The sequence below is a fragment of the Apodemus sylvaticus genome, chromosome 16 (genome assembly GCF_947179515.1).
Source record: "Apodemus sylvaticus chromosome 16, mApoSyl1.1, whole genome shotgun sequence".
Classification (NCBI taxonomy): domain Eukaryota; kingdom Metazoa; phylum Chordata; class Mammalia; order Rodentia; family Muridae; genus Apodemus; species Apodemus sylvaticus.
The window spans coordinates 68408503-68424003 of record NC_067487.1 but is presented as its reverse complement, the minus strand read 5'-3'; the positions used below and the strand labels follow the sequence as shown (position 1 = coordinate 68424003).

Sequence of the window (15501 nt, the reverse complement as noted above, 5' to 3'; positions counted from 1 at the left end):
TTCCCATGTGGAGGGGTGTGGGGTGTGGGAGGAGCCAGGAAGGTGGATGCCCTACAGACACAGCTCTGACGAGACACTAGTAGAGAGCACTCTCACAGAGTTCCTGCTAGTGCTAGAAAGTACAAGAAACACCTAGGGTTACTGGACCCCCAGACATAGGTCAGAGTGGAGGGAGGTCCTGAACCAGCGTGTCTATTCCTACTCAGGGGGAGGTCAGAAGACAAAGGGATTCCAAATAAAAGACCGAGCAAAACAAGCCTACCGTCTCCATCCATGTCGTCATCGCAGGCATCTCCTCTCCCATCCCCGTCAGTATCCTTCTGGTCATTGTTCAGGACGATCCGGCAGTTGTCACAGGCGTCCCCAAAGATATCTTTATCACTGTTCCTTTGGTCTACATTGGGAGTCAGGACACAGTTGTCCTAATGGCGAGAAGGTGGGAGACTTCCTCAGACTTACTGATACCTGTCTCACTGCTGCGGTCGGCCAAGTCTGCCTGTTTTATATTTTAAACACCCATGACAGGCCTGTTTAGGACAGGACATGACATAGGACATAGGACATAGGACATAGCTGCAGTAGGCATGGAGACTGAGGTTTGGAATGATTAGCGTCAGTAAATGGCTTCGAAGGCTTCGCTTCCACCATCCCGGTGTGTTTCAGTGTGCATGCTGCCCCGACAAAGCTGGTACCTGCTCATTCAGGATCCCATCTCCATCTGCATCCTCATCACACGCATCTCCAATGCCATCTCTATCCGCATCTTCCTGGCCAGAGTTTGGCACATACTTGCAGTTATCCTGATGGGGAAACAGCTCAGAGTCACACTCAATCCATCTGTCACCTGTCAACAAGTATTTCTGACCTCAAGGCGGAGTTAGGCTGCCTGGCTTGGTTAGTGGCTATTTGGTTTGCTCCATTTGAGAGGCAGCCACTTTAAATTTTTTACCTAAAACAAGAACGACCTTCCCAAAGCCGTTCAGGACATGGCTTTGCAGGCCCACGGGGCATTTCTTCCCGCAGCGTCCCTTCCTTACCTTCTTGCAGTTCCTGGAAGAGCATGGCAGTTCTTCGTCGGGGTAACTGTCAATGTCCACATCCTTTCCACAGACATAGCCATCACCAGCCCAGCCAACACCACACTGTGAAGGGAGAGCCCGTTACAGCTCTGACGAAGACACTACCCAAGGAGGCAGAGACAGACTCTGTCTCTGGTCCCCTGTGAGAGTCCCCAGGGGAAGTCCAGGAGCCTCACATCCTGCGTAGATGGGATTTAACAATTCAGTTGTGCTAAGCATGGAGGACCATGTCTGCAATGTCAGGAGACCTAGGAGGTACAGGCGGGAGGATTAAAATCTGTTCAAGGTCACCCTTAGCTACATAGTGAGTTAAAAGCAAGCCTGGGCAATATGAGGCTCTGTTCTGCCTCAGAACAAAACAAGGGCTGGAAAGATGCCCCAGTCTTTATAAGGCACTTGCTGCACAAACATGAGGACCTGATTGGAGTCCCCAGCACCACGGAAAAGACAAGCAGTTCACGTCCATAATTCCAGTGCTGTAGAGGTGGCGACCAGAGCCTCCAGAGAGAGCCTGGACCAGAGAGCCAGAGAGCCAGAGAGCTCCATGTTCAGTAACTACTCTGCAAACCCTCCACACCCCAAAACAAACTAACAAACAAAGCAAGACAAACCGGACACAATACATCGTTACATGGGAATGGATTAATGATTCTAAAGTCCAAAGGCTCAAAGGGAGAAGGGGAGATAACATCCCCTCTGGGTCCTTTCCCAGGGCTCAGACCAGCACTGGATGTACCTTGACAGCTCGATGGGTCTTCTACTGGCATGTCAGGCTTCTAACAGCATTGTTATGGCTGACAATGTTGCCTCAAATCATTTCAGTGTGTTGGCCCTGAGTGAGCACTAGTAGTACTAGCTAGTAATAGCTCATGGGATATTGGGTTCATAGGTTTATTTATCAGTTTAATGTGTATAGATGTGTGCCCAAGAGTACGTGCACCATGTATGTACATGAGTCCTTAGAGGATGAAGAAGGCATTGGGTCTCATGGAACTGTAGCTAAAGGGACCTGGGATCCACACAAGGGTGTTGAAATTTTAACTCATGTCTTCTGCAAGAGCAGCAAGTACCCTTAACTGCTGAGCCTTCTTTCAGGCTCCAAAGATATTATGGGGGTCATTTTCCACCGAAAGAGGGGAACTTTAAGGTGCGTTATCTCTATTCAAACCCTTTTCATTGAACAGAGGTGGCTCCCACTGGTGGTGTCGGTACCGACCTGTGTACCTTCTCCCACTTTGATATGTCCCCTTGAGCATCCGTTGCTCAGAAGACCAACAGTAGGCATCACTGACAGCAGGTCAGGCGGGAAGTAACAATTCTATTTCAGTTTTACAAAAACGTTTATAGCATTGCATGAAAGGACAGAAGGTTGAAAGTGTGTGTGTGTGTGTGTGTGTGTGTGTGTGTGTGTGTGAGGTTGGTGGCTGGTACCTTTACCTGAGTCATTTCTCTGGTCTATCTGCCAATGGTTTTTCTAAAGTGGATTTTCCCAGCCCTTTTCTTCAGTCCTTAAAAAGACACTGCAAGGTCATCGTTGTCCCTTTTATGCAAGAGTCACTTGAGCTCAGCCTGGGTCAGCACCTTGCCCATGCTCTCAGAACTGGGAGCATTAGCCTCCTCTGTCCTCTTCAGACTTTTACCCCTTGCATTTGGCTAATGTGCTCTTCTGTTCTCCCTTGCATAAAGCCCATATCCAAAGGTGCCCGTCAGCCAGGATATATGATTCACCAAGGAAAGAGGAAACCCTTCCTAAAAGCTGTTGGGTGTGAGGTGGGGCTTGAGCGCCACCTCAGGTGCAAGGAGTGAGAGTTGGGGACTAGGGGTGGGGAGGTGGGAACATGGTTGTGGAGGTTGGGAGGGAAGGATAGAACAAGGAAGAGAGGGGATGGAGACCACGCAGAAAGCCAGGGAGGCGCCAACTGCAGGGGAGGAAAATCAGACTTGATTTTCCACTAGAGCTGAAAGGAGAGAAGAGGGAGGAAGATGAGGAGACTCAGAACCAGCAGCACAGTACAAAACTCTGAGAACATCCTGGTGCTCCCTACCTGCCCCCTCCTCTGCTCTCCCTGTTCAGCCTGAGACATCCCTACTACTCCTCTACCCCAGGCCACAGGCTCCTCCCCAAAGCCCTGTCCCACTCAGGGGCTGCTACAGCTCTCCCTCCCCTCGCAAGGCCTGGAAGGTTCAGCTGCGGGTCCGATTTGCTACTCATTTTAATGAGGAAAAAAAATTCCTTTAGGAACAAGTACATTTTTAATGAGCCATTTTCTGGCAGATTAAATTATTTTAGTAGTCACACCGAGTTTATTAATCCTTTACCATCTGTCGTTGTGCCTTATTACAAATTCAAAAACATATTAAGAGCCCCATCACCCACCGTCCCGGAGGAGCCATGGATTTGTTCACAGAAAATGAGAATTTAAGCACAGATATACACTTGCTTTTCAATGACTTAAAAAAAGTATATCTATGTAATAACATGCCCAGTCATCAGGATTGGGGTGGGGGGGAAGCCTGGTTCTTTTTCTTCCTCTGACATACCACATTCCTTCCTCTGAGCCTTGGAGGACTGCGTGGAGGACTGCCTTTATTACACTATTTGTTTATTTATTTATTTGTTTGTTTATTTAAGTTTTCAGTCTCATTTTCCCATTTGATAAAGATGACGGGGGGGGGGGGGGGAGGGGAAGTTTCCAGGCAGAAAGATAAAGAAGTGTAAGTTTGAGGTGGAATGTGAAAGAAATTATTTTTGAAACTTGAAATTATTTCAATTATTAATTTGAAATTATTATTGAAAGAAAGCAGGGTCTCCCTGTGTAGCTCCGGCCAGCCTGGAGCTAACTCTTTAAATGGAACAGGCTGACCTTAAACTCACAGGATGGGATTACAGGTGCTGACCACCACACCTTGCCCAGAAGAGGGGAGATTGTTTTACACTGCTCAGAGGGACTCCCCGGGTCATGGGGGCATAGGCTGAGGCTCTGCTCCTGTGCACCTGGAGCCCATAACAAAAGGAAGCAAGCACCTGCAGCCAGCTGAGATGTAAGTCCTAAGACCCCCAGGACCGGGATTCTGGGGTTCGGGAATGGGTTGTGCGTGCGTGGGGAGATGGGCTCAGCTAGGAGCCCAGGCACCGGGTATGGGAATGGGTCGGAAGGCTGACCACTCGCTGAGCTGTGCCTACGTCAGGGTCAAACTTAAAAGTTGCAACCAAGTCAGGCACAGAACACACTATAATCGGCTCAGCTGGGTTTCTGAGCTCCGATCTGAGGCCCAGCAGACCTGTCCTCCCCTTTCTCATCTCTTGGCTGAGGAGTAATTAGCCACTTTGGCACCTGAATGGTGGATCCCTTATGGGGCACCGGCTCTCTAAAAATAGCAGCAGCAGAGAGGTGGGAGAGCTTCCGGATCTCTCCTCTGGTCCTGTGCCCTGCTTCTATACATCGATCGTTATTCATAACTGTCCTCACCTTTCAGATGCCCAGTGTTAATCGGACCTGAGTGTCGAGGTGGTCTACACTCTGGAGCTAGAAGAAACTGGGGAGGGGTGTGCTTCGAAAGCAGGAGGGAAAGGCATCAAGCAAACCAGGCTTACCACACATGTCACATCCCCTTGCCGCTCCTCAATGCACTGCGCATGCACACTGCACGGGTTCTGCTCCGGGTTCCGGCAGCTCCTTTCAGCCTTGCATCCCCTCGTCTGGTCACCCGTGTAGCCCGGTTTGCAAGGCCCACAGCGGTAAGATCCCTACCGAGACAACGATGAGATTGATTATAAGGCGGAATCGAGCAAAGATCATTGGCCTTCGCTCGGTGGTACCGGAACTGAGCATAATGACCTTTGCTCGCCGAGTCTCGGCCTCCTGGGCATGCTGGCGAACCTACCACCAGTCTGCCGGAAGGAAGGTGCAATTGCCTACACAGCCATCAGAGAACCAGGACTGAAGGCGGAGAAGGCTAGATCGTAAGCCGGCAGTGCTCTGACTCACCGGCTCTACCCTGGAGGGAAGGGGGAAAGACCGAAGGTTCCAGGGAGGTCCTGGGAGGCGGAATGCCAGTTTACACTGGGGATAGGGAAATGGCTTGATTAAAAAGTTAATTTAAAAATGACAGTTCCTTCCGTTTTTATACACACAGAGACGTGTTGATGGCTTGCACTGACACGTCCTGATGAGGTTTGTTACCTGGGAAAAGGCAAAGAGGCTGTTGGCTCCACAGAGTACTTCACGGGCCGGGGTGGGGAGGGGAGTGGGGGGGGAGGGGGAAGGGGTAGAGGGTGCGGGAGTGGGGAGTGGGGAGCAGAGACCTCTAATTTTTTTCAGTTAAAATATATCACTGCAGATAGTTTTTAGATTTGTTTTAAATAGTCATTTATTTCTTTCACGTGTATGAATATTCTGCCTGCATCTTTGTATGTGCGCCATATGCATGCCTGGTGCCTCCAGAGACCAGAAGAGGGTGTCAGATTCTCTGAAGCTGGAGTCAGGAGCCCCATGTGGATGTGGGAAACAGAACCCTGGTCCTCTGCAGGAGCAGCAAGGGCTCTTAACCTCGGAGCCATTATCAGCATCTCAAAGTGTTTGTACTCGTTAATTCAGCTTTATGGAGATTCAATTAGCAAATAAGATGATCTATATTATAAATTATATATAATCATACAAATATATATTTAATATATTTAATAATATATATCATATATTATTGGTGGGCATATATATATGGCGGGCATGGGTGCCACGAAGTGTGTGTGTGGAGGTCAGAGGACAGCTTGTGCGAGTCAGTTCTCTCTTTTCACCAGGACGGTCCCAGGAATTGAACACACTTAAGCTATTCAGTGTGATGGTATGATATGTGTCCGCATTGTGAAGGAATTACCACAGCTAATTTACACAGCACGGCTATCACCTCACTGTAATGGCATTCTTTTGTTTGTTTTTCGATCAACTGTCACTTTATAGTCCAGACTCTACCACTGCGTGCCTAGGTAACTCAAACTAGTCTTGAGCTTACGGTGCCTTGCTGCCTCAGCCCCCTGGGTGCTGGTGACATGGGTGTGAGCTTCATGCTTTTTGGCTCATATTTAACACAGCACTATAAAATGCGTCACACGCTCATGCCCGTACCTCAGAATGTATTCATCCACAAAGCTTCACTGACGGAATCATTTCCACTGAATGTCATAACTCACAATAGGATGATTTTAGTAACTTTGGATCTGTCCACTGGCAAGGCCAAGTATTGTTCACAGATACGTTTAAAATAATCTCTCAGCTTCAAGTCATTCTTTTTCACAGTTTCTGCGTTTTCTCTTGCCTACTCCTGCAGCCTGGGGTTCTCTGGAGTTCTAGCTACTGTCCACTTCTCTGGGCGTGGCTTCTGCTATAACTGCTGTGCTTCCCAAGTCCATTTGGGCAGATGAGCTCTGACCTGGGAAAAGGCTAAAAGTGTAAGTACCATCATGTTCCAATGCAGTAATAGCATCACGGCGGTGTCTCCGGCGCTGCAGCAAGACTGGAAACCTAAGGAGCTGCGTGGCCTCCGTGTAATTATACTGCATCCCCGTGCAGCTTTTTAATCCATAGACTGTCACCACATACTACTGCCTGCTCAGAGGGTTCCTCTGGGAATGAAAGGTATGCTGATAGCTATAAAGGACGTTCACTTGCAGGGAGATGAATTAGGAATTAAACCACTTTCCCAGAGAATTGCGGTGAGTTAGAAACAAGTCTTTTTGTAAAAGTTACAATGATTGAGATGGATCAGAACTTCTTTTGTTGATATTCAGCTCCATTCCATCTCTCATGGAAGTCAACAGACATGTCCAGAAATAAAGCCTACACTAGAATATTTACGTTACAGAATTCCCTAAGCGCTAAGCATTCAAATTTAATGCAAATGAGTTTGACAAATTCTCTTTTTTTTTAAAAAAAATTAAAAACTACTGTTTGAATGACTTGAAGCTGAGAGTTGATTCCTACTGTTGTCAGCAGGAAACTACAGAGTCTGATTATAACCTGATAGGCTCTTCCTGTTGAGGACAATGTTGATCTCCACTGTCAATTTGACTGGATTTGGAATCCCCTAAGAGAGCCAGCTCTTGGTGCACCACACTGTGAGGTATTTCCAGAAAGGTTTAACTAAGGAAGGAACACCCAGTGTGAGCCTCAGTGGCCCCACCTAAGAGGCAGCAAGAGGAGAGAGCTGCAGGAGGACCGGCATCTGTCTGCCTCCTGCCTGTGGGTGCATAGCGACCAGCCGCACCATACTCACGGCCCCTCCTTCCCGGCCTCGTGGCCTGTGAGCCAAAGGGAGCTTCTCCTTCCTTCAATTGGTTTTGACCAGTAACTTTTTCACAATGATGGGATGGCTACATAATTATTAAAAGAACCTGGCTTTCTAATATAAAAATTAATTATAAAATGACTCTAACAGTAATCACGCTTTCAGCATAGACTTCTGCCCTCATTCTGCCAATCCAAAGTTACATGTGCATATAGTCTGTGTGTTTGGAGTTACCATCTGCACACACCCACCTGCTTCTGAGCCTGGCCCTGCTTTGACAGAAAAGCTATGAGAAGTACTTACCAGAGTGTTAATGCAGATGGAATTCAGAACACACGCTCCATTCCGACACTCGTCCACATCAGTGCATACCTAGGCATAAAGTCCAGAGTCATTTCAGATCTCTGCCGCTTAAATAGGGAGGCAAATGAACTGTCCTGTCTTGACACATTTGGGGAAAGACGCACAAAGTTTCAGGTGGGACGGTGGGTGAGTGACAGTTGTTCCAGCTCTCTGGGCATTGGTGCACTTAATGTAACTGCAGACACTAATTGTCTTCACCAAGGTTAAAGGCACTCAGGGAAGATGACAGGTATAACTTACCTGTTCTGTAACCTTTAGTCAGGAGAACCTTTTCCTTACCTTCCCGCTTGGCACCTAATGTACCTCTGAGGATTCCCCTCTCACCTCTGTGGATTCCCTCTCATCTCTGAGGATTCCCTTCTCATCTCTGAGGATTCCTCCCTCACCTCTGAGGATTCTTCCCTCACCTCTGAGGATTCCTCTCACCTCTGAGGATTTCCTCTCACCTCTGAGGATTCCCTCTCACCTTTGAGGATTCCTCCCTCACCTCTGAGGATTCCCTTCTCACCTCTGAGGATTTCTCCCTAACTTCTGAGGATTCCCTCTCACCTCTGAGGATTCCTCTCACCTCTGAGGATTCCCTCTCATCTCTGAGGATTCTTCTCACCTCTGAGGATTCCCCTCTCACCTCTGAGGATTCCCTCTCACCTCTGAGGATTCCTCTCACCTCTGAGGATTCCCTCTCACCGCTGAGGATTCCCTCTCATCTCTGAGGATTCCTCTCTCACCTCTGAGGATTCCCTCTCATCTCTGAGGATTCCTCTCACCTCTGAGGATTCCCTCTAACCTCTGAGGATTCCCTCTCACCTCTGAGGATTCCCTCTCACCTTTGAGGATTCCCCTCTCACCTCTGAGGATTCCCTCTCATCTCTGAGGATTCCTCTCACCTCTGAGGATTCCCTCTCACCTCTGAGGATTCCCTCTCACCTCTGAGGATTCCCTCTCACCTCTGAGGATTCCTCCCTCACCTCTGAGGATTCCCTTCTCACCTCTGAGGATTTATCCCTAACCTCTGAGGATTCCTCTCACCTCTGAGGATTCCCCTCTCACCTCTGAGGATTCTTCCCTCACTTCTGAGGATTCCCTCTCACCTCTGAGGATTCCCTCTCACCTCTGAGGATTCCCCTCTCACCTCTGAGGATTCCCTCTCATCTCTGAGGATTCCTCTCACCTCTGAGGATTCCCTCTCACCTCTGAGGATTCCCTCTCACCTCTGAGGATTCCTCCCTCACCTCTGAGGATTCCCTTCTCACCTCTGAGGATTTCTCCCTAACCTCTGAGGATTCCTCTCACCTCTGAGGATTCCTCCCTCACCTCTGAGGATTCCTCTCACCTCTGAGGATTCCTCCCTCACCTCTGAGGATTCCTCCCTCACCTCTGAGGATTCTCCTCTCACCTCTGAGGATTCCCTCTCACCTCTGAGGATTCCCCTGTCACCTCTGAGAATTCCCTCTCACCTCTGAGGATTCCCTCTCACCTCTGAGGATTCCCTCTCACCTCTGAGGATTCCTCCCTCACCTCTGAGGATTCCCTTCTCACCTCTGAGGATTTCTCCCTAACCTCTGAGGATTCCTCTCACCTCTGAGGATTCCTCTCACCTCTGAGGATTCCTCCCTCACCTCTGAGGATTCTTCCCTCACCTCTGAGGATTCCCTCTCACCTCTGAGGATTCCCTCTCACCTCTGAGGATTCCCTCTCACCTCTGAGGATTCTTCTCTCACCTCTGAGGATTCCCCTGTCACCTCTGAGAATTCCCTCTCACCTCTGAGGATTCCCTCTCACCTCTGAGGATTCCCTCTCACCTCTGAGGATTCCCTCTCACCTCTGAGGATTCCTCCCTCACCTCTGAGGATTCCCTTCTCACCTGAGGATTTCTCCCTAACCTCTGAGGATTCCTCTCACCTCTGAGGATTCCTCTCACCTCTGAGGATTCCCCTCTCACTTCTGAGGATTCTTCCCTCACCTCTGAGGATTCCCTCTCACCTCTGAGGATTCCCTCTCACCTCTGAGGATTCCCTTCTCACCTCTGAGGATTCCTCTCTCACCTCTGAGGATTTCTATCTTTCTTTAGTTCTAGAAATTTCTCAGCTTCTCCCAGTTTTGTTATTTCTAGTCCTTCTTTGGATCCACCATCAGATAAATCATGAATGTTCTCACAATAGTTTCTTTTGGTCCGTTCCCTCCTGCTTGTTTGTGTATCTTTGCTAACTTCTAAGAGGTGCTCACCAAATCTCAGCTGGTGAATCTCCAGCTATCTGTGTCTAGTCTTTCACCCACTGACCATTTTTAAAACAGTTTTTATTATCATATATTAATTATATATAATGATGATTCCTTGCGACATTCTCATACTGAGCTATTAAATTCAGTGCTTGAAGTTTTAATTGATAATGCCCTTTCCCCTTTCTTTAAAATAAGGGTTTTATTGAGCTTTTGGTTTATTTTTAAATGTTTTTAATTTAAATAGAATTACATCACTTCTCCCTTTCCCACCCTTTAGCCCCTCTGGCACGCTCCTTGGACCCTTTCCATGCTGCTCCACTGCTCTCAAGTTAATAGCCTCTTTTTCTTTGACGATGTTTGTTGCACGCACATATATGTATGTATGTGCACAAATATACACAAGTGACTGCAGCATGTGGCTCAGAGAACGTGTGAGAGGAGGGGATGGAGATGTTACAAGAGCCAGAATCCTAGGAAGTCTTCTGTGGAAACAGTCTCCTAGAAATAGCTGCATAAACAAGACCAGGACAACAGCAATATCGATGGACATATTAGCGTGGGAGGGGGAGATTTCATGGTGACACACCCCTAGACAAGTGCTAAGAGGAGGGGACTAGCTTCTCCCAGGTGTGAGCCTCTTGTTGGTTGTGCTAAGTGGTCACCCTGAAACCATATGCACACACCCATCCTAGTTTTATTGAGATACTTTTCACATTGCCTGTTTTCCCAACAGTACCCTTTTCTTTAACCACAGCACTGACCCTTTCATAGGCTCTTGATGTTTATCAAGTCTTCTTATCACAGTTTCTTCACAGTAGCCCTGGTCTTGCCTGTGGGCATTGAGGGGCCTGGTTGTGGGTATCTGCCCACACTGATGTATCTGATTGGCTATGGCTCTGCAATGTAACTCTTTCTGAAAGGTTTTATGTAGATAGGTATGTTTTATTGATAACACAGACTCGTAGTTTATAACTAAATGCCGTAAACTTAGCGCTGTGCTGCGTTGTAGATGATTTTCAGTGTTGTTAATCATGTCCCAAAGCCAAAGTCAAACTCTCCTGTTCCTTTGAGCTACTGATGTTTTTTCCATCTCTGTGTTGTGGAGAGGGAAGGATCCTGGCTCTACACAGGATACACACACACACACTAGGTCTCCTAACTCTCATGGCCGCCGCCCTCTTGTACACATTGAAAACCCTCGCTCCCAATGTCCATGAGCTGGAGTGGCACTGACACCCCTTAGAGCCCTAGAAATAATACTTTCTTTGGTTTCTACTCAACTTAGCAATTCATTAAAATTTATCATAAAGTTTTAGCGAAGTGACTCCTTCATACACACATACATAACACACAAGTAGGGTTTGGAATTCATGTATGTGTGTATATGTAACATATATGGATTCATATTCACCAGGAAGTGCCCCTTACTCACTTATATCAAGCATTTTATGTGGCATTTTGCCTTTTTTCTTGGTTTAGTCTGAGAGATTTTGTCCTTACAAGAGAAGAAAAACTTCGCTCGTTATCCTAGTGACTCCTCGAATTCTGCATTCGGTTTGCTTTCTTCTTCTACTCTGAAAAATGATGCCCTCCAGAATCCTTTGATAAGCAGCAAGGAAGTAATGACCTCTTGCCCTTCTTCAAAGCTAATCATTTCCCGGAGGTAGTAATATATATTTATAGACCAACCATTTTTAAGGGCCGAAAACATCAAAAGGCATTTCACAGTCAGTCAGTTAAATAATGACCAGATATTGTAGAGTATTGGAGATAAATGGAGACTGTCATGCTGTACTGGGATGCTTTCTGGCAATTTATAGCTTATATAAGAGAAAGGGAGGCCTCCTTGGGGGGGACTATCTCGCCCTTTCAAACCCTCTTGTCTTAAAGAGGCTTCTGATTGGCAACAACGGCTCTATAAAGTGATCTAATTTCCCCGGCTTTTCTTTGCCTCTCAGATTCTCAATTTATTCTGCAGGACAAGATGTCCAAAGGCTATCAACCGAGCAGGTCTGAAATCACTCTGTGCACCCTCTAGTCTGCATTTACTGCTTTCCCAGAAATTCTCTGTTACCCAGACTTTAACAACTTCTTCTTTCTAGACTTTACGGGCATCTGCCCTCAGAGAAGTAAAACAAAACAAAACAACAAAACAACCCTTCCCTGTTAGTTCACCGTATACCACAACTTTCCACAAGGCACCGACTGCTCACGGTGGTGGAAGGTTCTGCTGAGAATCTGGGGAATTGTCTGAAAATAAAAAATGAATGAAAAATAATGGCAAGGCCCCTAACTCTGGCCATTTCTGCTCACCTGCTTATTTGTTTTAGCAAAGTTGATCCCAACGCCCTGTACCATGGGCCCCGTGAAGCCGACTGGACAGGCGTCACACCTGAAACCCGGAGCCAAGTTTACGCAGCGCACACCTGGATAGCAGGGATGGTATTTGCACTGGGAGAGAAAATATTCAGTCTTTAGCTCTTTGGGGAAAATAACTTGGAACCTTCCAAAATCTATTTGCACACACGTATTCCTTTATATTCTGTGAATAAAAGTGACGAAAGGAAATTAAAATGTCCAATTTCATAGTTACCTGTTGAGCTTCTGATTCACCTGGTTTGGGTTGCCCCATAGTTGTTCACTATGTTACAGATGATGCTGTGTCAACATTAAATTGATCTTTAACATAAACCAGTCTCCATCCAGGGATGGCAAGCTCCCCAATGTGCTAACATTCCCTGGGATAGGTCTGTGTCACCGCAGCAGGCATCAGAGGGCTTTTAAATGACACGCAGAGCATCTGTGAACTTGCATGGAAACTGAGGCAGGGCAGGAGCGTCTGCAGTTGGACAGGCTCCTTCAGGGAGAGCCTGCCTCTCTGCCCTGCCCACTCTGATTCTTCCACATAAAAGAGCCCACAAGCTGGTTCTGTTATCTATTTAAAAAAAAAAAACTTTAACTAATGTAAAAAACATGAGCATTTCCTGCCCTTTCAGAAAGGAGGAACATTCCAGCTCACAGATAAAAACCAGATACGGTTCTGTGGAACGTGAATAGGGTCTGTTCTTCAACTGAAAACTTCCTAGAGACCAGCCTGACTTTACATCGGCAGGAGCAGAGGGCTCAGCTGAGCAGCCCATTAGCCTTCAGGGCCCCGTGAGGGGCGCCATCTCTCCTCTCTCCTCTCAGCTGCCTTCTTGTTGGTACAGGGAAAGGCGCATTTTGGGGGCAGCTTTGCTACCAGCTATGGGCACTGTTGCGTGACCAGACTCGGAACAGATGATGGTCCTGCGGGTTTCCGTCTGAAGCTCTGCCTGCTGGCTGGACAGCCGGCATGCTCTCCCAACCTTCATCCTTGGGTGCTTTGGCTACTCTTAGGCCTCCCTTACAGACCTGCTTGGTGTGAGATTCCCTCTGCTCCTCTGTTTTATGAAGTCCAAAGAAAGCTAACACAACTTCTGGAACAAGGACCCTAACCCTTGCTTTCCATATGTGCAGGTTTCTAGAATATGTTGCGTCAGAGAAATAACCAACACAGATTTTGCAGTGGAAAGTAGAATGTACAGAAACGTAGTGATAGAGTCACGTAAAAAAGCCGGGAACACAGGAAAGTGGCAATCGTGGCCGCAGCTGTGTGTTAAGCCTGCCTGCTGCTACTCAGCGTATCTCAGGGACTCTACACATCATGAAGGAAGCAGTTCTCTGGAGCCTGGAGAACAACTCAAGGAGCCCCTAACACACAGTAGGGCTTCTTGGTCCACAGTGACAAGGAAGAGACCTGGAGGGCCCTCACTCTGTCCAGCTGAGCATTACCTCATCGACGTCAGAACACGTGATCCCGTTTCCAGTGTAACCATCTGGGCAGGGTCCGCATTGGAAGCCATCCCTGGTGTCCGTGCATCGGACACCTCGGAAACAAGGGCTGGAGTCACAGCGTCGCGTCGGGCGAGTTGGGGGTGCTGGAGGAGCGATGGGCACCAGTGTGTTTGGGGTTGGGGACTGAAAGCTGAGAGGACCTAGGAAACAAGACCAGTTCAATTCACAGGTTACCAACTCATGTGGAATAAGTGGGGTACAAAGTGAAATGTAGCCTCCCCGTGATTTTTTCCCCCTTCCCATCAACTCTTGTGCCGAACTACCAGAGTCTGCGGTCCCGTGACCTCCCTTCAGCTGGTCAGTTAGCCTCCACTGGGCCACTCAGGATGAGCCAGTCACCAGAGAAGCACTTACCACAAGCCTGGCATTCAGCAATAGTGTTTCGCAAAAACGATGTTTCCTTGACCTTTAGAAATGGAAGGAAGACATTGCAAAGGAATACTCGCTACAACCCAGAAAGACAGTATCGCTGTAAGGCTGCCCAAGAAAGGTTTCTACAGTACTCAAGGAGCTGTGATGACTTTCCCACCACCTCAGCCATGGAGGCTCCCTAAAGGGTGATCCCTTTCTCTTCTGCTGGAACCCTGGGGCAGGTGGGCTGTGTGGAATAAGGTGGAGTGCGGTTCAGGGCTAAGTCCTTCCCTGCCTGTGTGGGCTGGCCGCTCCACCCACCAGGACAGAAAGCTGCTATCATAATGCTCAGGCTTGACCCAGAATAGCTTCTGTTCCTCACCTGCTGCCTCAGAAGATCTTTCACCTCTCCGAGGAGCTGGTTTAATTGTGTCATTTGACCTAGGAACTGTCGATTAAAGTCTCCTGTAGGAATAGCCAAAGGTAATTAATGTTCAAGCAGTGTCACTTGCCTGTGTGGCCCCAGGGATCAAGGGCCCTGTGCACACTCTGCAAAGTATTCTACCATTAAGTTACATCTCTAGCCTGTGAGCTTTATATAGCCTACCTGGTATCAAACTGGCAATCCTCCTGCCTCAGCCTCCCGAGTCCTAGGAATAGAGGCATGCACCTCTGTGTCTGGCTGATGACAGTGAATTCTAAGTGATTTAAAAGCAAATGACTCCCCAGATAATCACTATGACGAGATTCTTTGAAACCTAGGGTATCTGAATTCAATTTGGGTAATTTATTGAATTCATCTAACAAAATAATGCTACTAATGCTGTTGGTTAGTTGGTCCATATCTGTGAGTTATAAAAATAAAAGGGCAGCGAACAGATTCCTTGGCCTGGACCTTGTCCGAGAGCCTGATTTGCACAGGTACATTGTCAGGGGCTGCTGTGCTGCTAAGATGTGTCTGGGTTTGGGGGTGAGCCTGGAGGAGCCTTGGCGTGCGTCCATGGTGTTGAGTGCTCACGACCCCCAGGAGCTCACACCTGGGCTTGTGGTGGCCAGCGGCTCACTCTGCTGCAGGAAGCAGTCCTGTAGGCTGGCCACTTGAAACAGCGAGCCTCGCGCCACCAGCTTCAGCTCTTCCAAGAAGTCCTGAGAGGAAAAAAAAAAAAAAACATTGCATGCATACGTCTGCTGATAGGACAATTAAAAATCTCACCAACGTGGCATGAAACAGAAGACAAGAGTTGATGGGATTTCCTCCCCCTGCCCCGCCCTCTTGAGGCTGCACTGGACAAAGCTATTATTAAGCTCATCTTTGTTAGTGAGTGGT

The 15501-nt window shown here is 47.8% G+C and overlaps 1 protein-coding gene across 1 annotated transcript in view; it reads right to left on the bottom strand.

The window, feature by feature from the left end:
- Thbs4 (thrombospondin 4) overlaps window positions 1-15501 on the bottom strand; it is a 46615-nt gene that overhangs the window by 12143 nt on the left and 18971 nt on the right. The window contains exons 4-13 of the mRNA XM_052159879.1: window positions 15212-15320; window positions 14557-14639; window positions 14178-14229; window positions 13761-13963; window positions 12261-12398; window positions 7665-7733; window positions 4675-4827; window positions 1038-1142; window positions 693-800; window positions 263-422 (exon numbers count right to left, since the gene is read on the bottom strand). Of these exons, the coding sequence (XP_052015839.1) occupies window positions 263-422; window positions 693-800; window positions 1038-1142; window positions 4675-4827; window positions 7665-7733; window positions 12261-12398; window positions 13761-13963; window positions 14178-14229; window positions 14557-14639; window positions 15212-15320 (1180 nt within the window). The remainder of the gene's footprint in view (window positions 1-262; window positions 423-692; window positions 801-1037; window positions 1143-4674; window positions 4828-7664; window positions 7734-12260; window positions 12399-13760; window positions 13964-14177; window positions 14230-14556; window positions 14640-15211; window positions 15321-15501) is intronic.